Source organism: Dichomitus squalens, assembly GCF_000275845.1.
Source record: "Dichomitus squalens LYAD-421 SS1 unplaced genomic scaffold DICSQscaffold_45, whole genome shotgun sequence".
In the NCBI taxonomy this organism is placed as follows: Eukaryota; Fungi; Basidiomycota; class Agaricomycetes; order Polyporales; family Polyporaceae; genus Dichomitus; species Dichomitus squalens.
The window spans coordinates 180,061-201,572 of NW_006766927.1; the positions used below are offsets into that span (position 1 = coordinate 180,061).

Below are 21,512 nucleotides of genomic sequence, written 5' to 3' on the forward strand. Positions count from 1 at the left end.
GGGTAGAAGTCGCCAACTGTGCCCAAGAAAAGCTAGCTAGGTACGTATGCAAAAGGCTATCGTAAGGAGGGTCCACACGGTTGTCCTCCGGTCCTAAGGTCACTAACGACCCCGGTACAAGTGCTGGCGGGCGCAAGTGCGTGGCCTGGCACAGGGATACCTGAAACCCCGTACGCCTCGAAAGCGCAATAGGGTGCTACACGATACTAGATACTAGACTACAAGCGCTCACGGGCACAACTGTGCAAAGTCACCGTGGCAGCAGTGTCGGCGGGCACAGTCAAGAGTTTAGGAAAGTGGAGGGGATGCACGGGCAGAACCGAGTGTCGACAGAGAGGGATGATGGGTGCGCGCAGTGATAAACGTCAACACGAAACTTCGGTCAGAGCGCAGGGCTCATAACCTGTTGAACAATGAAAAGTTGGTCAGACCGGGGATTGAACCCAGGTCATCCCATATGCACTGGGAGGTGTTAACACTACACCATCCAACCGATACTAGAGTGTGAATTCTACAGATTCCAACAGGGAGAACTATTGTTTCGATGATGTGTTGGCTAAATACAGGCCATAATACTCACGCCTTAAAATTGGTCAATCAGATCATGGGTCATGTGTGCAGCAAAGCATGAACTTACTTTTGTTCCCACTGTACGGGTATGTCGAAGGCCATGGTGCAGAACTCTGGGTAAGGCGACAGAGGCAAACGCGCTTTGACCATATAGGAGAATCCAATGAGTACCTTGTACGGACACCAATTCACATAAGTACTTGGCAGATAGAAGGTGGGCTGACTCACAGAATCTGCGACCACTGTTACACAAGACAGGAGCCCTACAAGTACTGCAATTGCAGCTTTGTTCCCTCCGAAGGCATACACTCTTAAAGTAGAGAAGACTAGTGGTGTTTTGTTCCATGAGCAGCCGTCGTATACCGCGTACGACATGAGGTGCTCACCTGTCCAGACGGCACATAGAAGTACTGCACTTGCTTCGATGATACGCGGGAGGATGACGCAACTACGATACTTGCAGTGTCACATAACCACCTTGAACTGCGCGCCCACATCAGTCCCAAGGACACGCACCTCTGAGATATGCCATTAGCCTCAATATTGCAAAGGACCAAGAGGATTGAATATACTCACAAACAACGATGGACTTGACAAAGCACAGAAAAGCGTGGCTGTCGACTGTAGCAGACTGATGTACCGGTTGAGGATGAACACTGCCTTTGCCCATGTTCGTTTGCCGTCCGAGAGATAACGGATCTCGCGGTCGAAGGTCGTCACATACTCAAATAACAATAAGGCTATGGTCTCAGGTTAGGGGTGCTCTTATACGGTCAGCAGGAGGACAAACCGAAACTTGTCAAAGCCGTGCAGGCAGCAAGTTGACTAGAAGAAAAAATCCCATTGCGTGAGGACGGAGTCATTGGAGCGAAAGCAAAGGACCCACTAGCTCTGATAGTGTTGGACAGACTCGAGGATCCAGTCCTGTAAGCCATGCTGCTCTCCAGGAGCACTTGAATTAGTCGATGGCATGTCCGTTGCAGATGAGTGGCAAGAAGGGTGGACAACTCAAACCAGTTGGGAAGATGCTAGTAAGTAAGCGTACAAGCGGGCATATATACTATCTGGGCTGCGAGCCGTCCCTAGGTGGCTCGGACAACGTAATATCAGTGGCGACCGGAGACACATTACTACAGAATCGACTGACAAATATCATCAAGTACACCGCAAACGGCAGATTCGGCCTTATCTGAACGCACAATGCCTCCGCGGCTGTACCTCCTTCGACTTCTGCGCACATCTTATGAGCTGTGCAAGCAATGTATCAATATAATAGCGTCCGATATCTGGCACAGAGGCATTCGTCGCCTGCGGTGATTGAACGGCCCGAGATGCAGTGCATGATATCTGGACTGGACGATGGAGAAGGCTCTTTTCCCAGATCTGCCAATCAATCCGTTACCCATACAGAACGACAGCAAGGGGGAAGACATCTCGTCTCGCAACAAGATCTTCCACCAACGAGCTCGGAGTCGGGCGCGTTGACGGTCGTCATGTGCATGACAGCCAAGCAGGACGTTCCCGACATCTCATGAAACGGCCGTCTCGGCGACCGACGTCGGGATACGTGTACTGAAGAGTACCCACAGAGCGCCCATCTCCTCGAGTGAGAATCGAGAGAACCATTTGACCTTCGAAAACGCTTCATGAACGAGCCAAACTCAAGACCAGATGGAACGTGATTACACCAGCACGAGTTGGAGCAAATAGATCATGTTCTCGTAGCTGCCAGTACAAGCAGTATACAGGTGAGACTCATACGTGGGTCCATAGCAATTCCTTGGTGGCGTTCGCCCACCCTCAGCGGATGAATCCTCTCCGTATCCATCCGGATCTCCTGGAGAGGGCGTGGACTCGCGCAAGCGCGAAGTAAGGTCACGTAAGGCGACAACGGGGCCGGGCGACGGGAGGACTCCATTATCACGTAGACAAGTGACTGCGTGAGAGGTCGCGATGGAGTGCGTGCGAACGGCGGTGTTGTAGTCAACGACTGTGAGCGGGCACAACCGTCTGTCCCAATGTCGACGCCCACGAAGGGTAATGGCGGGCATAGAGGTGGGGCAGAGGGGCTGATGGGGATGGATCGCGAGCAGGGCACGATTGCGTCTACAGCCGGAAAAGCTTCTTCAGCCCGAACTTGTTCGTCTTGGGCTGAGCGACCCGCCCGTGCGAAGGACGCAGCACCTGGCGTGCATCATCGTACATGTTGTATGTGTCGCGCGGCGACTCCGTGGTCCCAAAGAGCGCAAATGCGTTCGGTGCGGATGGCGCAGAAGAGTAGAAGGTGTAGGCGGGGGCCATGGTAGAGTAAGACATCTTCGACGGAGGATATCAGGTGTAGTATGAGCGAAGGCTGGGAGCTTTCTGAGTGATGAAATCGCTGGAGGACTGGCTGCTGATGCTGACTTGAGTGCCAGTAGTACCCCGTTATATACCAGATATGTCTTGGAGGATTGCTGCCATTAGGGACCTTGCACGAATAGCATGAAGGCGAAGTGGCAATTGATGAATCCCGAGCGAGTGCGCACACAAGGGATTCCCTTTCCCGGCAAGTGTTCACGCCTAGGTCAACATAAGTACACACCGGCCAGCACAGAAGAGGCTGTTTCCAAGATACAGGTCGCCCACAGATGTATACTAGCTGAAGGTAAGCCACTGAAGCTCGAGGACGAGGTCGACAATGGAGGTCAAGAGCCGAGTACCCAACAGACGCCGTAGAGCAATGTTTGGAGACCAGGCGTACAAACAAATTAGGATAGACATACTTACCGCGCTCACGCCAATTCCCCGAAGCGGATGCAGGTCCTCCGCATTTCAGTACTACATAGTAAGTACTAGCAGACTCCTCCTCACCCGTGGCTTCTCTGCCTTCGTGCTCCTCCAACGAGATCTATGTGTGCTGAATATTATTGTGGCTGCACTCAAATCCCTCTGACTCGCGTCGCCGTGGTAAGCTGTCGAGCTTTACATCAGCGCCTCTACCGCTAAGTCGTATTGATCCAATCTCTGGGCTGCCAGCTCTTTGATCAAGCTCAAGGCCCATCGACTAGGATATGAGCCCGTGGCCCCTCATCCTTGCCTCTCACTCTTCCACCTGACTCTTATGGCCCCTTCAGCTCCCTTAGGGCACTCAACCGGCCCGATCTACTAGTACTAGCCCTCATATTCCCGCCCCGCTAGAATGTTACCACGTAACTACGTGCGGCCCACTGGCTGCGGGTACACAATTTCAGGCTGGAGCTCGAGCCAGGCCTCTTCAGCTTTCTGACCCCGATGCTACGCGATCTTCAAGCTGAGTTCTGCTCGAGCGCCGCCTGACTGACCTGGATCAGAGGCGAGCGCGACGAGGCGCCTTTCCCGTAAGTGGTCCTTTGGAAGAGCGCACCTTATCTCTTCACGTGGTCGCGCAGTTCTGTTGAGTCCCTCTCTTCGGCCGCGATTTCATACGTTCATCGCGTCCAGGTGCAGAGACGTCCGTCGTTGTGTCTCCCAGCGTTCTGATCACTAATTCAAGTTTTGGTCATCAAGGTAGGTGTGCAGGTATGACGACGACCGTCCTAGTTCCCCGGGGGAACTGGGCGACTCCTGGTTCTATGTCTTAGTTTGGTGACTGCTTCTGCAGTAACTGAATTGAAGGAGTCTTTTTCGGGAAAGGCGCTATTCATCGTAGCAAGGTACTACCATGCAGTGGTCCTTAGTTTGGACTAGGTCATGCCATCGCATCACGCCGTACCGGTCGCAGTTTTCAAGGAAGATCCGCCGCTCTCGCTCCTCCCCTCGGGCTTGGACCCCGTCTCATCTGAGCCGTCCCGACCCGAGCAGGAGAGGATCGGGGGCTCTAAGGTTGCGCGCGGCGAGCCTGACAGCCAAAGCTGCATCAAGGTGTTGGAGAGGATGTGTGTCGTGGTATTGTTTCCTTGACCCTCAAGACGTTGGAGAGTGACGTATATCGGATGGCTAAAGCGCATGCTGTGGTAGGGCGATTACGGAGCTCACGAAAGGAGTCGGAGCAAAGGCGGATGGTGAAGGAGGGACAGTGTTTCGCAGAGAGCTCTCCTTCCCCTTCCGGACGCCTACGGCCATCTTCTCGATGGTACATGGCATCACATTTATGTCTTGCGTCTTAGTGCTGGGCGCGCTTGCTTTGATTCTGCGAGTGGTGTCGAGTGGGTCTATGTCGTACTTACGATTCTGAGGAGCTATTTTTGTAGATGGTACGATCCGATGTCGACCGACATATGCAGGCCAGCTTATGATTAAGACATTTGTCACGGTGATGTCCACTCCGCCAACGCCACCCAACTGGCTGCAAATCGGCCCTTGCGGTGGGATGATGTTATTACCGAGATTAGCGTCAGCCGTACCGCCGAGTAGGGCCGGAATACGCATGGACCTCACGAATGAGAGAGCTTCCGTCTCAAGGACTTGCCCCCCGCGCACGAGCCACGCCTGGGCTCCAGGTTTTCGGAAGCATGACGAGGGCGTGGAGCTCGCCACAATCACGGTATGAGCGTTAATCAGCAGGATAGTCGAGAAAGACATACTTAAGTCCGTTGTGCACTGATGCATGTCACTACTCAACTCGATCCCACACGGTTACTGTATGCGAAAAGCGTGGTCGAGAGGTGACAAGATGGAACCGACCATTAGCATACGAGCCGGGAAGACTCGTGAAGACGGCAAAAGGTTCCGACAGCAAGTGGCACGCTATGCGCTTCCCGTGCGGGCGACTCACTTATCAGAGCTTGTTCAACGTTGCGGCGGCCTAGTGAGTTTGAACTCTCCTCATTGTGACAGAACCCAAACGCCATGTCTTCTGATGCACCACATTAGCTAGCGCGAGGACTCAAGCTGTTTGGCATAAAAGATGTATGAGTATGTACAAGCGTAAGGCAAGCATCTACCCAACGCCATACGTACTGCACCGATCTCCCGATGCGACACTACTCGTTCCTCCGAGTCTTATTCCTCGCCAGCATCGCCGCTGCTGGCGCACTCGCAGTCGCCGCGCAAACCGCAGAGCCCTCGCCCGAGTTTCAATCTATTTTCGTAGGGCAGCTGGTAAACGAGCCCTACACGAACACTACGGGCCCGTTCGGCTTCCGCGTGCACGCACCCGTCAGCGGGTGAGTTGTGCATCTGCATCCCCCAAGCTCTCGTGTTAGGCGACTCATAGGGATACTCTCCACACTCATAGAGGGAACCTCACGGACGCAACGACAAACGAGGTCGTCGCGACCCTCCTCCCGACAACAGACACAGGTATCATCACCGAGGAAGTACTATTGTTCCCTTTGTGGGTCCTGCCGTATATCTGGAAGGAGGACGGAAGGCTCGCCTCGATGACTGTTAAGGGCGTCGGGTGAGTGAGCAACGCTATTGCGACATTCAATCGAACAAACCGCATAGCTGACTTTTATGTGGATGCGACAAGAAACACAACCACCGACACTTACTGCTACGTGTAAGTCCGAGCCGATGGTAACTGTTCTTCTGTAGAGAGCGGCAACTAAGTGCACAAGCCGATTTGCAGGCACGTTGAGACAGACTCGCCGACATACTCGTGGATGAACCGCAACTTCTTTATCATGAAGATCGTCGCCACGGCGGATCCATTGCTGCACGTGTTTACTATGTATGGGATATCCAACCTGTAGAGGGAGTGTTGTTGTAGAATTGTTTGGAATGATATGTGGTCTGTGTGCCGATTGGTGTGGATACGGGGTATATTCTCAGCCCACTGTTTCTTCCTCTGACTAGCGATAGCAGAATAGTATCTCTATGCCCGCGTCGGTTTTTATAAGATACTGATACGGGATTGGCGGTTGGAACAATCTGTGCCTGAGGACCAACCTCCGATATTGAACGATTGTATCCCAAAACGGAAGCACACTATTGGTGTCGAGCCAAGGCCGCATATTCGAAATGATCTCGTTCGAGGATTCTCAGCATATCTTAATATACTATTTGAAAGACAAAGGTCATGTCATCCTACAAACAACGGATGAAATGAACTCCCGTATATTGGTCGTTGACGCAAAACTCCGGTGGGCGGGTTAGAGGCTAACAGGGACGCAGCCGATGGAGACGAGCTCCCCCTGTAAAACGATTCGGTGAGCAGCTAGCAAGTGACAAGGTGAGGATCACGCATACGTGACTGTTGTCGTCGCAGCACACGGTCGAAGCGGAGCAGCTGCCGCTGCTGCCCACGCCGATCACAGTGATCGGGGAGCAGTTGACACCGAGGAGAACGTTCAGGTCTTGAACAACGACACCAAGCAAGCCCAAAAGAGCAGTGCCTGTCGCAGATCCAGCCTAACCAACGCGAGGTAAGCGAGCAGCCACTAGACAGAGTCGGCTAATGCTTACGGTCTCAGTGGACTCGCAGCATTGAATCTCCCCAGTGGAGCACGACTGGCGGGCCTCGAGCTCGACGGGGGTGGCAGCAGCAAGGATGGGCAGAGAGGCGACGGCGAGAGCGAGGGCGTGAGTGAGCATCATGTTGCTGGGATGTGCTGCTGTTTGCTTGTAAGCGAAGGGCGAGGTTGTTCGACCTGAGAATGGATTGCTCACATTCACTCCTTATGTATGCTCCCCAAACCTCTGTCTATTTTGTTCGTTCGCCTTGGATGGCTCGTGCATCATCAGGACGTCACAGGGGCGAAGGCTTGTACCTATTTCAACCGTTCCACATGCGGGAGGAGCTACTGGAGAGCGTGAATCAATTACATACCAGGGCGTGAGTGCATGCATGCGCGCGACGGACCTCCGCGGCGCACAGCATAACATCTTTCTCCTGTGATGCTGGAAGGCGAAGTCCCGTGTGTTCCACTGGAAAGGTGCCTTCTAGCAGTGTCATCATAGTTCATATACGATGGGCCAATAGGGGAAACGCGAGAACATACATGCGACAACAGCTCCAAGAAATGCAGGCCCGCATGCTTTTTGACGTGAGGACAGGATGCTTAGAACCGGCACTGCCGTAATACTGTAAGGACGGGATCAGTGTGCAAACTACCTGGTCAATTGGCACACTCGACAGCCTTTAGGGTACCTTGAAGCGTGCAAGTAGTTGAGTTTCCATATTTCGTCCTTTGTTGAATACAACGACAAAGCATGACGTGGTGAAAGTGATCAAGACAGAGTTTCTCATGGAGTCCATGAAATGACAAGCACTCCAACGATGTTCAATGTCCGGACCATGCGGCAATGAGAAAGACGACCTACTCACATGCAGGTATTGGCGCTCCGCCAATTGTATGCAGTGTCGTCATCGCATCCGCGCAATCGGCGCAACGCCTCGGAGAGAAGTCCATATCCGATGCATGCTGGCTGTCCATCAGTCGTTCAGGTCTATGCTTGGCTCAGCTAGCGCACTGTCCGCACTGGGACCGCAGTGCCGGCGCAGACATGAGATCATCAGGAAGTCAACTTTCTCAGCAACGTCAAGCAATGCACACCGAGCGAATAGCGTATCGTTGTTGCTCAAGAATGATCCCTATATTCAGGGAGAGGCGGATCTCATCGCCCCTGTCACTTTTGAGGGGAGGGGTGCTTTCCCCGTCCCCGAGTTGCAGCTAAGCGCCATCCAACCTGTATGATGGGAACTATGTCGCAAGGCCTGGGAAGAAGAGCGGCGGCAGTCCAGGTAGCCGAGCAGAGGTTAAGGAAGGTCCCTTCCTGCTGGTCTGTCAGGCAACAACATCTATACACAAACACATATACAGGAATGAGACCCACCGGCTGGATGACCCTTCGGGATCTAACGCCGCTGGGACTGATAGTAGTAATAAATGGGGTCGTGGCCGCACTAGTCAGTGTGCTGCTGCTATCCGCAGTATGTACTTGAATGAATTGCATGAAGGCATATCCGCTAACGAGTGCGGCATGCGGATGCATTTCTCATCGAAGACGATCAGTTCCGGAGGGTTTGAAGCGTGACCATCCGAGGTGGCCGCGCACGGGCGAGTCCGATATCGGGAGGCGTACGCTGGTGCTGAATCCAGTCTTGTATAAGGCTGTAGCATTTTCTGCTAGCCATCGGTGTAAAAGGGCGGGCGGCAAGCGAGATTAATGTTGGGCGCGTTCGGCTCGAGAAGAAAGGCGACGACGAGGGTATCTCGTTGCAAACGCCCCTGGGAACTTTCGAGAGGAGACGCTCACATGGGCGGCAAAAGTCAGCAATCGGTAAGTACATCAAAGGGCCATGACTCTGACCCACCGAAGTAGAGGACGGCATTGCCTGGTTCATGTGGTCGGGTGACACCCAGTTTCTCGCCTGCCCGTGAGAGTCCCAGGATGGCTCTACGACCAAGCGAACGAACGGACGTCAACTTGAATGCGACTCACTTAGTCTCTTGCCGCCTCTCACATTTTGCATACAGCAGTCCTGGAAGATAGAGCGAGGAACGAAACCTATCCAACATATATACAGAAACTTGAACAAGTTGACTCTGTCATTGACAGCGTGGCAGTGGTTAGGGGTGCTCAATTCTTGTCGGTCGCTCAGTTGCTCGCGCGCCTATTGGGCGCCTGCCTAGCTGCATTCAAGGTCAGCTCAAGCGTCTGCAGCACAGCGAGCAGAGACACGCAGGCAGCAGGTGCAACACGTCCGCATGGTGCCCCCGAGCTGGGACTAGAGAGCGACGCGAGGATTTGACAATTTAGAAGCTATAAAGTTGCTTGTCTCGAGATATGGAGTCGCCTTACAAGGTTTGAGTCCAGTTGCAGCGGCACCCTCACCTGAACCATATATATGTCGTGCTGATTCTGTTTCCGACTTGGGCGCATTGTGTATAATAAGTCCAGGTCAACGAGTTTATAAGCTCTCCCGACGTCACCACGTCACCATTCACTTGCTGGGCTGATTTCCCGGGCCTAACAAACCTAGCATGAGACGATCTTTTCGATCTCTTTGCGCCCGCTGCCTGCGTGTCTCTGCCGCTCGCTGTACTGCAGACGCTTGAGCTGACCTCGAATGCAGCTAGGCAGGCGCCCAATAGGCGCGCGAGCAACTGAGCGACCGACAAGAATTGAGCACCCCTGTTGGTCGTCACCGAGATCAAGTGAGCGCCCCCTAGTACGTTCCGGGCGCTTCCGAACATGGCTCTCCCCGCCGCGCACACCGCGACTCGGAATCTCTCGCTACACCTGAAGCAGTTTTTGTTGAGTACAACTATAGCTCCTTCGGAATTCTCGAATGGCTTCTGACTCATGTGGATGTCGCTCGCTGCTCTCACAAGATGACTCTCATGACGAAAACACCGCCCTACTATGGCACTGCTGACTGAGCACCACCTGCCTAGCAGAGGCGACCACGACCTGCGTCGTATCCTCGCACGTATTCCTCAATCCGCCCAAGTGTTATTATTCATCAGCTCATCTTCACCTCAATTGCCGGACATGCACGGAGACGCTGACTAATCGTTTAGTAAGCTTTCCTGCGGCTTTGTCCTCTCCGAGAACGGGTTTAAGCAACAAGCCATATATATAAGGTCAAAGAGAGAGAACGAGCGAAGTTGCCCAATAACCAACGATTAAAGACAGGCCTCCGGTATGGCGAGCAACACCGAGACACTCCTCAAGACCTTCCTCGACTCGGGAGCCCCTCAGGACAGCACTGACTACACCACCGTGATTATCATTCACGGCTGGGGTTTTCACGCAGGTAAGATCCTCGAACGCCCTCTGCCCACAGTGATTCGTCTTGACAGACGTCCCACGTAGCAAACCTCAAGAAGCTGTTACCCCTCGCGCACAAGTATAACGCGCGCGTCGTCCTGCCCAATAGACGCGACTACCCTGGTTCCGCTCCCTTCACACCCGAAGAACTCGAGAATCTCTCAAAGCTAGCCAACGCGAATCCTGGTTCGTCTGATGCAGTCGAAGGGACGGAACAGGAGATGAAGGCACGCGCGCGAGAGGTCTACGACTACCTCGTTGACCTGGTAAAGACTGAGCACATTCCGCCAGCTCAAGGGCACCAAGGCGGTATCGTCCTCGTGGGATGGTCCTTAGGAGCGACATGGATATCCGCATTACTCGCACATGTCGCGACGTTTCCAGTCGAAGACACTCGCCTGAGCGAGTATGTTAGACGGCTGGTGTACTACGGTGCGTGACTCATACTGTATCCACTAATCGCCTCAAAGCAACCGGTGTGATACCGGTTGCTTTGAGTCGAGACGTGTCGAAGGAACCTGCCCGAGACTAGCGCTGAATGAAAGATCGATATGTGCGGAGGAAACGGAAACTGACCTACACGTGTAGATGCGTCGTACCTTGGTCTCGGCTTTCCATTTACCGAGGGTCTCTACCACCCCCTTCACGATCCTTCGCTCCCAATGGAGGAGTATTTCGAGAAGTTCTGCACATGGAGCTCAAGTTACTTCGCTCACGGTGACCTCGGCGCGGGACTGCATGCCCTCGAAGATCGTAACGCTCTAGAGAGCCCACCGCCAACTGTGAAGACTATGTCGGCGGAAGAACTAGCCGAATCAACGTCAGCAGCCGGCGAACCTGGAGGTAGCGAGAGCCTGCTCGCGCAGGCGTGTGGGATCCACGGCGTGTTCGCCTCGCTCAGGAAACAGGCGTTCTTCCTGCGCGATATACCTGACGGGGCGGATGACTGGCGTTCGGTGGATCTCCGGCTGATCTGGTGCGACCGTTCGTTTTGGGAGATGCCGCTGTTAGCCTGGACCTTCCCGAAGGAGCTTGAAAAAGCAGCGAAGGCAGGTCAAAAGGTTAGGACCGTCAACTTCGTGCGCTTCCGCGGTGCAAACCATTTTGTGAGTTCTCTGTCATGGATGCCGCGTGGTCTGTGCTGATAGAGTGATAGGCACATTGGGACCTGCCCGAGAAGACATTGGCCGGAATCCTCAGTGACGAAACGGAGATTTAGGTGGGAGGGGTTTCAAGGACCCTCGTGTCTGTCTGTGAGTAGACATGGTATATCCTGCTTATAATCTATAGTCGCTAATGAAGCATCTACAACGCCTCTGCAACTACAGCAGGTCTTACTAAGCGTGCAAACTCGGCAACACATTCAGCTCCACATTGTGATGTATAGCCTGAAATATGTACAATGGGCATGGAGAGTAGCAGTGGCTTCGCCAATCAAATGGAAATGGACATGGCCTAGAAGCCGATCAATTGAAAGAAATCTCTACGTCACTCAAGAAGTTGTCTACCAGGCTGGTAGTCCCGTGTCACCGAATCAATACACCGAGACGGGCCATGTACAGGAGTAGGTAGCCAGAGACTATCATCACGCGCTGGCTCATCGCAAGATGTCGCAGATTCTGATTCAAAGACGCCCTCACAGCTGCGTTCACTAGCTCGAGTCAGCTGTCGGACCTTCGGAACCTGGATAACAGAGGGGTCTGACCTCGTATGGTCCGCCTCCACGACGGAATGGCTGACGTGTGTGAGCGCTCAAACAACGATCTTCGTCGCAAATCATGACGCTGAACGTGTGCGTATCGGTTACGACTCGAGCGATTTCTTGCTCGTACATCGCAGGACTTTCGCGACCCCAATTACATTTTTCCTGTTAACGTCTATATCATATGTTGCTTACCAACCTCTTCGCCCTGGCTCATCTTTACGGCACTCCCACGGTCCTCTCGAGTTGTAGCCTCTCGAGTGACGATGCTGGTGCACCCAACGGCAGTTGGTGCACCCAACGGCAGTACTTGGGTATGCTCGGGCAATGGCGGGTCCAATGGCTGGCTCTGCAAGCACCTCGGGAAGGCCATTTCAGAAATGGTCGGCTCCCGCAACACCGTCGGGAACGTGGATGTGAGTCACCCACTGGACCGCTCCAGCTGCACCACAGAGGATCGCTTTCGGTCGCGGTATGCTGCACATCGTTCCACAACATCGGGAGGTAGCTGATGACGATGGCACAGGGTCACCCGGGTTCTTCGCGATCGGAATGGTCAGTGATGTTCCATACGTCTCTTCCCGACGGACTGTACTGCGATGTGATCAGTGGGAAACGGTTGTTGAACGGACAGTGCACTGGTTCCACGTAAGTCATCTTGCCTCCTACACAGTTAGATAGATCACAACTCATCTTGCCCAGGATCACGGTCTCTCATGGCTTCTCAACCGCGACCTTTCCTATTGCCGTCCACACGGGGCTGCGGCGTGCATGATACCCTTTCATATTGTTAACGAACTTCGGAATGCTCTCGTTTACATGGCGTTGCAATTCACATATGTATCCTGACGTAGTACCGCTATAATATATAATACGTTGGTCCGACGACTTTCACGTCCCTGGCTGCCGGGTGAGTTATAGTACGACTCTATCATCACGACGGTGCCACGAGGCAGACTGCGGCGGCTTCCATTGCACAGCCACGCCCTCAGTAGCGCCTCCAGGGCTCAGGTTGCGCGCCTCCAGGGCTTAGGATCTTTCGTACCATCACCTGAAGGCTACATAGTCGGTACGTTCAAGGACCAGATGAAGTTGCTCACATCTGCTGATCTCGTAACTCAAGGGACCGAAATGAACCACCAACACTCCGAACCGCTTCCCTTCCCCGGTTTCGCGTCGTCAGTGCCAGAACCGGATCCTGCTAGTCTCGCTGGGCTCAGCAGCGACGAGATCCGACCCTCGACACAAACGATATCGGAGGAGCCCCGCCTCCACTACTACACGATACTCTACCTCCACAACGCTGCCGCACCGATCCACACGCTGCCCACTGAGCTGCTGGTCAAGATATTCGGTCAGACGTGGCAGGACCGGAGAAGTGTCCATCTAACGTCCGTCTGCCGGCGATGGCGCTCTGTCTACCTCTCCACGCCTCAAATCTGGGCAGCAGCAGTTTCAGCGCTTTATTTTCGCTACACTAGGGTGGCCCGGGATATGGCCGGAAGCAAGGACGTCCGATCGGTCACAGTACCTTCTGAGCATGTAGCCGCCCTCCTCGAAAGGTCTTCCCCGTGCCTCATCCATACAGAGGTCTTAGGACCCGAGTCCCCAGACGAGCCCGACCCAATATCTGCTCTTCCTGTCGAGCTGTCTGTTCATTCACATCGGGTCAGTTCTCTATCGATCTGCATTCAGAGTACGCGGCCAGTGTTGAACAATCTACCCCGGCTGTTGGAGACGAGCACGCCAGCATTAGAAACACTCCATATCTATCGTGGACACGAAAAGGCACAGCTAGGACGAATTGACCTGACAAGTTTGCCGCGCTTCCCTGAAATCAATCTTCCCCACCTGCACGAGGTGTTCATCAGCCCGGCGGAACTCTTCCCTCTGTTCACTGCCAGATCCTTGCGGAGAGTCAGCTTGTCCGGCTCCGATCCTGATGCAAGAGTCATATCTCCAGATCCTCTGGTGCTACTGCAGGCGCTGCGCAACTGTCCCAATCTCGAGACCTTGCATTTCGGCAACTATGCGATCCCGGACGAGTGGCCGGTGACGGGACGCGTTGCTATCGTACACCTTCCCTCGCTCAAAGAGCTCGGAATCGTTGAAACATCGAACACTTCGATCTGCGCGATGCTTAATGCCTTATCCGTCCCTCCGACCGCCCTCATCCAAGTAGCGGGAGTAGACAACACGAGTGTCGCCGACCTCGTACCTTGTCATCTCTTCCGAAGTCGCCCGTTCGACAGAGTTTCTCTGCGCACAGATAGACACAGCTGGTGGATCTTGAAGTGCTCTGTGAACCACTCTCGACAAGTCTGGGAACTGCGGTTGGATGGCGCCTCACTTCGCGAAGTTCTCTTGCTGAACTACTTTCAGGGGATGCACGTTGCTCATCTGGAGGTGCTCGATCAGTGGTGCATCACATGGTGGAACGCTACACCACATCAGCAAAATGTTGAAGAATATGGGCAGGCATGAGCAGGTGCCACCTTACAGACCAGATCCGCAAGGTATGGCAAAGGGATGGCGGAAACTGGCAGAGATCCGCGAGGACTCACCGGCCATGGCCAGATGGCGCGCGAGGAATCACCGGGCATGGCCAGATGGCGCTGGGCGGCTGGGCACTGATTGCCATTTGTGGCGGGGCATCCTAACAGTAGCTACCATATGATAGGGATGGTACGGGCAGCTATGTACATGGCTCAGTGCACTAATGGGAATTTATGGGCGAACATGAGGATCTGTGCTGCCATGGCAGACAGGACATATGCGAGTGGAATGCCGCACATGGTAGAGTGGCAGGGCACAAATGGCATATGAGCAAGCGGCATATGTTCATAGACAACAACACCGGGGATCAGACGTAAGGCGATGGAATTGTTCATATCACACGACACAATTTTGACATCATCAGAGGCAGAGTGGACACAGCATTGTTTTGAATGCTATTACATACAAGCAGGCGTGACACAGTATACAAAGAGAGCACGAATGTGCTGACAATGAAGCAAGCCAGACCAACAAGAAGCTGACAGAGGAGCCTAAGAACTGAATTTTGCGGTGGGGGCTGCGCCCGTATTTGCGTGACTGAAGTGCTGAGTTAGTGAACAGCAGTCGAAAACCCGGGCGGAGAAGCTCAACGTCAACGGCGACACATACATCTCAATTGTCCAAGGGCGCCTCGAGTGCGCCGCCCTCCGAGGCGGGCAAAGACGACTCCAGGGGCACTGACGGGGTCGGGCTCTTGTTGGCACGTCGGGCCAACATCTTGAAGTAGTCGGACTCTTGCAAATCCCGTTCGGCGTCGGAGTCGTCGTTATCTTCGGTATCATAGATTTGTCTGTATGACATGATTAGAGAGACATTCAGCGCAGCCAGAAAAATATCCTATTCGATGACACGCCACTTACTTGTTCCACCACGCGAGGATCTCTTGGTGCCACGACGGAGACTTGTGCGCCAGGTCCATGATGGCCTCGAGGAACACCGGCGCTTCCCAGCGCTTGCTGTCGACGTCACTCCATACACTTTCAGAGCTCAGGGCGCTCCGAGCCTGAAACACAAGCATCAGGTAGTTCAGAGGGATTACGACATGAAACGTACCAGGAGCGCAACATATACAATACTATGCATGTTGACCTTTGACATCTTATACTTAGCAGCAACAGACTGCTGGCCCCGGGAGGGCACGAGACCAAAGACTGAGGAACGGCCGCAAAAGATGGCCTTGTAGTACTAAAAAGAGGTTCAATATCACGTTTGGTGGGGAACAACAACACTTACAGTGACGAGAAGTGGGCCGCGCAGAAAACCGGCCTCAAGATCCTCGGCGTCCATCTTAGACACATCAGTCATGAATGAAGGGAAGTCATACGAAGTGATTTTGACTAAATGGTTTCGAAAAAGCGAACAGGCACTTCAGATTGATGTCAGCGAGAGTTAAAATTTTGAATAGGGCACAATGCCTCTTACCGGGCCGGATCAGCTTCGAACCGCTCGAGATGGCGGACAGGGCACAGAAGTCGTCCTGTCCGAGAGTCTTCAAAGCCACAGTTGGAGTGGCGCTTGAGAATGTTGTTTGGGTCCTCGAGCTGCGAGTAAGATATGATATGATTGTTCAACCTGCCCAGGTCATCGCTGCGGACTTTCCCCGCAATGGCACTAACCTGTTCATTCCGTGAGCTCGCTTGAAACATGCAGGGTTAGAAGATGTATAAGCAATACATACATATTGGCCGAGGTGGAGGATCAACGCGGGGGTTACTGCCAAGTAGTCGAGGTGCTCCTTGATGCCGGGGAAGTAGGAAATCCAAAGGAGGGAGACAGTGTGCGCCTTGACGTCGTCACTATACGACTTAGCCGAGCTTGTGCTGATGTGAGCATATAATAAGAATGGACGTTAAGATGGCACGTACTTGTGGGGGGGGTCCTCAGGATCAACGTCCCGGAATAGGACAGCGTAGGTGAGGGCGCGCACCTGGTCGGGGTACTCCGTACTGCAACGGCCAATCTGGCGCGCCGCGACGTACATCAGCTCTATGCCGAGGGCGTTGCGAGCATCGACACTAAATAAAGAAGGTAACAAACACATTTTAGTAGAGATGCGGTGTTTCTAATGCTGGCGTGCTCATCTCCAACAGATGGACTTACTCGGCGCTGGCGTTGCAGTTCCAGGCTTCTATAACCCACCCCGTGTTCTGGGGTTGGACAGGAGAGGTGTTGACAACATCCTCTGCATGAGTCTCATCGGCGTTGTCCTCTGAGTCAGAATTAAGAGTCGGCTCAAGACGGAGCCTCTTGGACGCCCTGGCCATCTCCTCCGCCGTGCGACCTGTGTAATAGGTCTATGTCGTGTCGCGAGCGGGATAACCAAAGAGTAAAAAAATACATGCCTTTGCGAGACCTCTTGTCAGTCTTATGGCCCCCGGGGCCCTCCTGAGAGGTGACAGGTGTCGAAGGCGGAGACTGAGACTCTCCGCTGGAGGACCCGACCTGGGCACGAGCAGCGGCGGCCTGCTTTGCATGAGCCTTGAAGGTGCGGTACCAATGGGGTCTCCCTGGCATGTTTAATAAATGTAGTAGAGCAATAGAGCGGGGAAGAGTTTCAAATGGTGCTCAAGAGAGTCGAGGAGCAGGGGATGGGGATGTTGTGTGAGAGGTGGGGGCTTTCTAAGTCCGATGACTCTGCTAGTGGACTTGGACGTGCCACCGTGACCTCACAACAACTGCCTGATACTCACCTGAGATACTCACCTGAGGCAGTCACAACCATGAAAGCAGAGCAATTGAGAATCAAGAAGGTAGTGTAAGGCATATGGGCTGAGGATCATTATGGGAGAAGGTGGAGTATCACAAACAGATAGAAAGATGGAGGACTACTCTGGCGGCGCGCCACGGTCATGTGACTGTTGGACAACTCTAGATACGCGCCACCCACGTGTTTGCCGCGCCACTCACGTGTTTGCCGCGCCACTCACGTGTTTGCCGCGCGTGGAAGCCTTCTTGCTCGAGGTCTTTAGGCAATCGTATCGTCCCACCCTCACAAATCAGCCCTTAACAACGATCCTCCCTGTCATATTTTGGACATGCCGGAAGCCTGGGATGCGTTCCACCGGTTGGACAGGTTGCCAACATGGGCGCTCACCACGTCGGGGGCAGCAAGACCCGCCTCCCTCTGCCCCTTGGCCCACTCAAATCATACGGCCTCCCAACCATAACGGCTCTCCACCCACGAACGGCGCACTTAGGCTGCAACTGACCGCGCAGGCATCCGACAAGAACAAGCACCGCACCGCCACCCTTGTCACCTACGCCGTCACCGCACTCCGCGTGCTTGTCTCTACGCTGAACGACCCGAAGTCCAACCTCAACATCATTTTGTGTCGTTATGCCGCGCCCCAAGTCCTCAGGTATCAAATCCTCACAAAAGCAGTATCACTGCTTGGCGACCGGATGCGCCTTCAGCACGGACAGCAAGATCAGCATGGGGCGGCATTGTAATGTGTGCCCTCATGCGCTGGCCTCTATCACGGCGGCCGTGCTTGGCAAACGCAAGTCCGATGAACCGCCCATTCTGCTTTACAAGAGAGCATGGCTGGAACGTCACTCCCAGGCAAGTCTCTTCGATACTATGGTTTTTAGTTAGGGCTGCTGATGCATGCATCCCTGAATAGTCCCTGTATATGCCACCCCCTCCTGCTCTCCCTAATCCCAGCCAGCCCCCACCGTCTACTAGATCAGGCCGGCGAGTCCGTGTACCGAAGATTTGGGACGACTTTGTGCCATCTTCGCGCAGCGGTCTCCCATCCCAGTATGCGGCCAATGTGGCTAGGACCGCGCCCCCTCCCCATGTCGACGTCCCGCCACTGCGTGATCCGTCTCCCCCTCTCCCTCCTGCTGAAGCCGCATGGAAGTCAGAGTCTGACGGGTTCGGCGTGTACCGCGAATACGCGCGCCGTCCCCATCGCGATCCAGAGGCTCATGTCACGCTAGAAAGTGTTTGCGACGCCCCTGGACTCGAGAAGCCTGCCACGTAGGACGCCCCCAAGTACACGAGCATCGCGTGGATCAATCGCACCCGTCCTTCAGGGACCCTCTCACCCTCATCGAGCTTCGCATGCAATGGTTCTCAGGAGAAACCCGCGCCAACTGAAGCCGATTACGGTCCCTTTGCGAACGCAGCCCAGTTCCGACTCGTCGACCATTTCTATGGCCGGTCGGACACCAACTCCCTGGACGCTCTCGACGATATCATCTCGGTAGTCCAATCGCCTGGATTCAATGCCGCCGACCTTAAGGGATCCTCTGCGAAAAAGGCTGAACATGCACTGGACGAGTGGGCCAGCCCTTCTGGGGTGTTCTCCGCTGAGGACGGCTGGCAGCGATCCTCAGTACACATCCCCCTCCCACGTACCCATGCCAACTCCGGGCACACGCGGCTTCCGTCGGATCTCCTCCTCCGCTTCGAGCATGGCATTGGAGTTGTAACAATCCGTGTAAATGCGAATTGGCGAAGGGTTATGGGGTAGTTGGGAGTCGGATGTGGAGCCCGACGTTGATGAGCTGGGTTCTGTTGCGGGCGAGTGTTGTGCGGCCGGTGGTATCCAATACCTCCGGTGTGCGAGCCAATGGTATACGTGCTTGAGATGCGATGTTGAACAGGCGCTGGTTCACACAGCTTGCCTAACACAGCCGTCACAAGATATGGAACGGCACAGCCGGTTACTGCAATAACCGAGGCTGTACTACTCATGTGGTACACACACAGCTTCGCTGTGTACGCACTGCTTCTCTGTGCGACTGTGCATCCTGGGAATGTACTGTATAGTACTACGTAGCCACAGATGTACAGTAGTATATATATAGGGGACCTCTGTACCCCCAATCTACAGTTCAGTTCACTCGAACATCTCCTCTCATCGCTCTAACAAGCCTCTTACAACCAACAACCCTTCTAGGTGAGTTGCAGGCTATCCACTGTCGTTGCCACCCATGGGAGAGGCCTTCGCCCCCCGGGTTCAACATGCGATTCGGGATCTTGCACGGCGAGTTTGATGATGGGGAGAAGACGGCGATGGACAACACCAGGAACGGTGAACTTCGGAGCTTCGGCCTCCGACGGGTACACACTCCTGACATGGAGTATGTCACCCTCCCGATGCTCCTCTGGTCGGACGCCACGCAGCTTTCCAACTTCGGTTCCGCGGCTCTGTGGCCAATTTACCTGTACTTCGGGAATCTCTCGAAGTACTTCCGCGGTCGGCCGACTGAGTTTATGGCGCATCATCTTGCATATATCCCCGGGGTATGTGATCAGGTTGTTATACAGATCAGAGCCCATCAAGTCGGCTTCTGTATATTGCATAGACTGCATGCTGACCAACATATCAGCTTCCAGATGCCATCAAAGACTACTATATGGCTATGTACGGAAAGTCGCCTAGCGCTGACGAGCTGAAGTTCTGCAAACGCGAGCTCTTCCAACAGATCTGGCTCCTCCTCCTGGACGCCGATTTCATGCACGCTTACAAGCATGGCATTGTGCTCACTTGTGGCGATGGTGTTGTGCGGCGGCTTTTCCCGCGAATTTTCACATACTCTGCTGACTACCCGGAGAAGTAAGTGCTCCCCACAATGGTCTTCCATGCGACCGCGTCGTGTTGGCTCTCATATACTTATTACTAACCTACTCACAGGGTGCTTATCGCGGCGCTTCGACCGCTTGCACGGTGTCTTTGCCCTCGGTGCCTCATCACCAAAGACCAAGTCGCGGATGCAGGTACCAAGACCGACGACCGCCGCCGTGCACATACACGCCAAGATACGAAGACCTTGCAAGCGAACATCAAACGCGCGCGCAAGAATATCTTCAAGGGTTGTTCTCTTGCCGGGCCACACGTCAAGTCATGGCTCGATCCCGAATCCTTGACTCCCATCCAAGTATGTGCTCTCCATCAGTTGTAATTGTCTTCATCTGAGCAAATGTTTTCAGAGCGCATTTTCCGTACGCTTGTCCGAGCATGGCGTCAACTTTTACGACCTGCTCGCTCCCGACCTGATGCATGAGTTCGAGCTCGGGGTTTGGAAGGGGATTTTTACTCACCTCATGCGCATGCTTGCTGAGAAGGGTGGTGATGCTGTGGAAGAGTTCAACAGCCGGTCTGTCTCTTATCTTGATATACTGGCAGACATCATTTACTAACATCAACTTAGAATGCGACGTATGCCAACATTTGGGCGCGACCGCATTCGCCGTTTCTGGCACGACGTCTCCTCGCGCAAGCGCCTAGCAGCGCGCGACTACGAGGCCTTTTTGATAGTGAGTGTGCCCCTGATATCAATATAGATTGGCCAATCTGATGCAAATGTGCCAGACTATCATGCCCGCATACGAAGGTCTTCTCGACCTGCCAGACGACCAGACGGTGGCCGACCTACTTTTCGAACTTGCCAATTGGCATGCATTAGCAAAGCTCCGGCTTCACACGGAGGTCACCCTGGACATATTTCGCATCACCACAAAGCACATGTATGAAGCCATCCGGACGTTCGCACAGCAGACGTGTCCACGTGTCACAGCCAACGAGCTGTGCCACCAAAACAAACAAGGGCAAAGCTTACTGATGCAGAGGTTGGTGCTGAGAAGCGAAGCAACCAGAGGTGACACAGCAAGAGATGTGAAGAGATGTATTCCCTAGACTAGAAGGGGTAGTGAGGGAGGTAGGGCTGCTAGCTACCTACAGAGGAGATGGGGAATCGACAAGAAGATCAAGTCTGAGGTTCCCTGCCTCAGACTCCCTACTATATATACTAATACAATGGTGCACAGACCAGGTACCTATTGACCATCGTTTGGTCAGAGTTCTCTGCCTCATGTCCTACCCTCTGACCTGCCTCATGGTGACCTTACGACTAATACCTGAGTCGTGCTGAGTCCGGACTCCTTCCAATGAGTAAGCGCTCCTGCTGTCACATCAGTCACCTGCCAGTGAGTGAGGATGGGCGCTCCTGGCCGTCACGGGGTCTGGGGTTCGATCCTGGCCCCTCCACTTTC

At 54.0% G+C, this 21,512-nt stretch overlaps 8 protein-coding genes and 1 non-coding gene across 9 annotated transcripts; 5 read left to right on the forward strand and 4 right to left on the reverse strand.

Annotated features, from left to right (window-relative positions):
* Positions 1–422: 422 nt before the first annotated feature.
* DICSQDRAFT_t155 lies at positions 423–493 on the reverse strand. Its single transcript has one exon. It is a non-coding gene; the product is annotated as a tRNA-Cys (tRNA).
* Positions 494–2,354: 1,861 nt separating this feature from the next.
* Positions 2,355–3,102, reverse strand: DICSQDRAFT_139848 (uncharacterized protein). Its single transcript, XM_007369207.1, has one exon. It carries the CDS (start codon positions 2,884–2,886, stop codon positions 2,677–2,679), a length of 210 nt encoding a protein of 69 aa, XP_007369269.1. The 5' UTR covers positions 2,887–3,102; the 3' UTR covers positions 2,355–2,676.
* Positions 3,103–5,505: 2,403 nt separating this feature from the next.
* Positions 5,506–6,227, forward strand: DICSQDRAFT_173391 (uncharacterized protein; the record flags this gene model as incomplete). The annotated part of the gene is made up of 4 exons (XM_007369208.1): positions 5,506–5,696; positions 5,768–5,932; positions 6,005–6,034; positions 6,104–6,227. 4 exons carry the CDS (start codon positions 5,506–5,508, stop codon positions 6,225–6,227), a joined length of 510 nt encoding a protein of 169 aa, XP_007369270.1.
* A 399-nt stretch (positions 6,228–6,626) lies between these two features.
* On the reverse strand, positions 6,627–7,068 carry DICSQDRAFT_67906 (fungal hydrophobin; the record flags this gene model as incomplete). The annotated part of the gene is made up of 3 exons (XM_007369209.1): positions 6,627–6,668; positions 6,724–6,869; positions 6,921–7,068. The coding sequence occupies 3 exons, from the start codon at positions 7,066–7,068 to the stop codon at positions 6,627–6,629; spliced, it is 336 nt and encodes a 111-aa protein (XP_007369271.1).
* Positions 7,069–9,812: 2,744 nt separating this feature from the next.
* DICSQDRAFT_157052 (uncharacterized protein) lies at positions 9,813–11,785 on the forward strand. The gene is made up of 5 exons (XM_007369210.1): positions 9,813–10,237; positions 10,297–10,683; positions 10,840–11,357; positions 11,408–11,504; positions 11,580–11,785. Exons 1-4 carry the CDS (start codon positions 10,126–10,128, stop codon positions 11,468–11,470), a joined length of 1,080 nt encoding a protein of 359 aa, XP_007369272.1. The 5' UTR covers positions 9,813–10,125; the 3' UTR covers positions 11,471–11,504; positions 11,580–11,785.
* A 1,299-nt stretch (positions 11,786–13,084) lies between these two features.
* On the forward strand, positions 13,085–14,437 carry DICSQDRAFT_173394 (uncharacterized protein; the record flags this gene model as incomplete). The annotated part of the gene is made up of 1 exon (XM_007369211.1): positions 13,085–14,437. One exon carries the CDS (start codon positions 13,085–13,087, stop codon positions 14,435–14,437), a length of 1,353 nt encoding a protein of 450 aa, XP_007369273.1.
* A 684-nt stretch (positions 14,438–15,121) lies between these two features.
* On the reverse strand, positions 15,122–16,773 carry DICSQDRAFT_173395 (uncharacterized protein; the record flags this gene model as incomplete). The annotated part of the gene is made up of 8 exons (XM_007369212.1): positions 15,122–15,299; positions 15,370–15,512; positions 15,563–15,694; positions 15,743–15,875; positions 15,932–16,125; positions 16,188–16,323; positions 16,375–16,524; positions 16,610–16,773. 8 exons carry the CDS (start codon positions 16,771–16,773, stop codon positions 15,122–15,124), a joined length of 1,230 nt encoding a protein of 409 aa, XP_007369274.1.
* Positions 16,774–19,532: 2,759 nt separating this feature from the next.
* DICSQDRAFT_67968 (uncharacterized protein) lies at positions 19,533–20,660 on the forward strand (the record flags this gene model as incomplete). Its single annotated transcript, XM_007369213.1, has 4 exons — positions 19,533–19,763; positions 19,850–20,076; positions 20,155–20,398; positions 20,451–20,660. 4 exons carry the CDS (start codon positions 19,533–19,535, stop codon positions 20,658–20,660), a joined length of 912 nt encoding a protein of 303 aa, XP_007369275.1.
* Positions 20,661–20,669: 9 nt separating this feature from the next.
* Positions 20,670–21,024, forward strand: DICSQDRAFT_26915 (uncharacterized protein; the record flags this gene model as incomplete). Its single annotated transcript, XM_007369214.1, has 2 exons — positions 20,670–20,783; positions 20,833–21,024. Coding segments are annotated over 2 exons (306 nt in total), but the record flags the coding sequence as incomplete, so codon positions are not given.
* Positions 21,025–21,512: the final 488 nt, after the last annotated feature.

Coding starts and splice junctions, on each gene's coding strand:
- DICSQDRAFT_139848 (XM_007369207.1), bottom strand. CDS start 2,886: ATGTCTTACTCTACCATGGCCCCCGCCTACACCTTCTACTCTTCTGCG.
- DICSQDRAFT_157052 (XM_007369210.1), top strand. CDS start 10,126: ATGGCGAGCAACACCGAGACACTCCTCAAGACCTTCCTCGACTCGGGA. Junction 10,684..10,839: donor TAGACGGCTGGTGTACTACG/GTGCGTGACTCA, acceptor CTACACGTGTAG/ATGCGTCGTACCTTGGTCTC. Junction 11,358..11,407: donor TCCGCGGTGCAAACCATTTT/GTGAGTTCTCTG, acceptor ATAGAGTGATAG/GCACATTGGGACCTGCCCGA.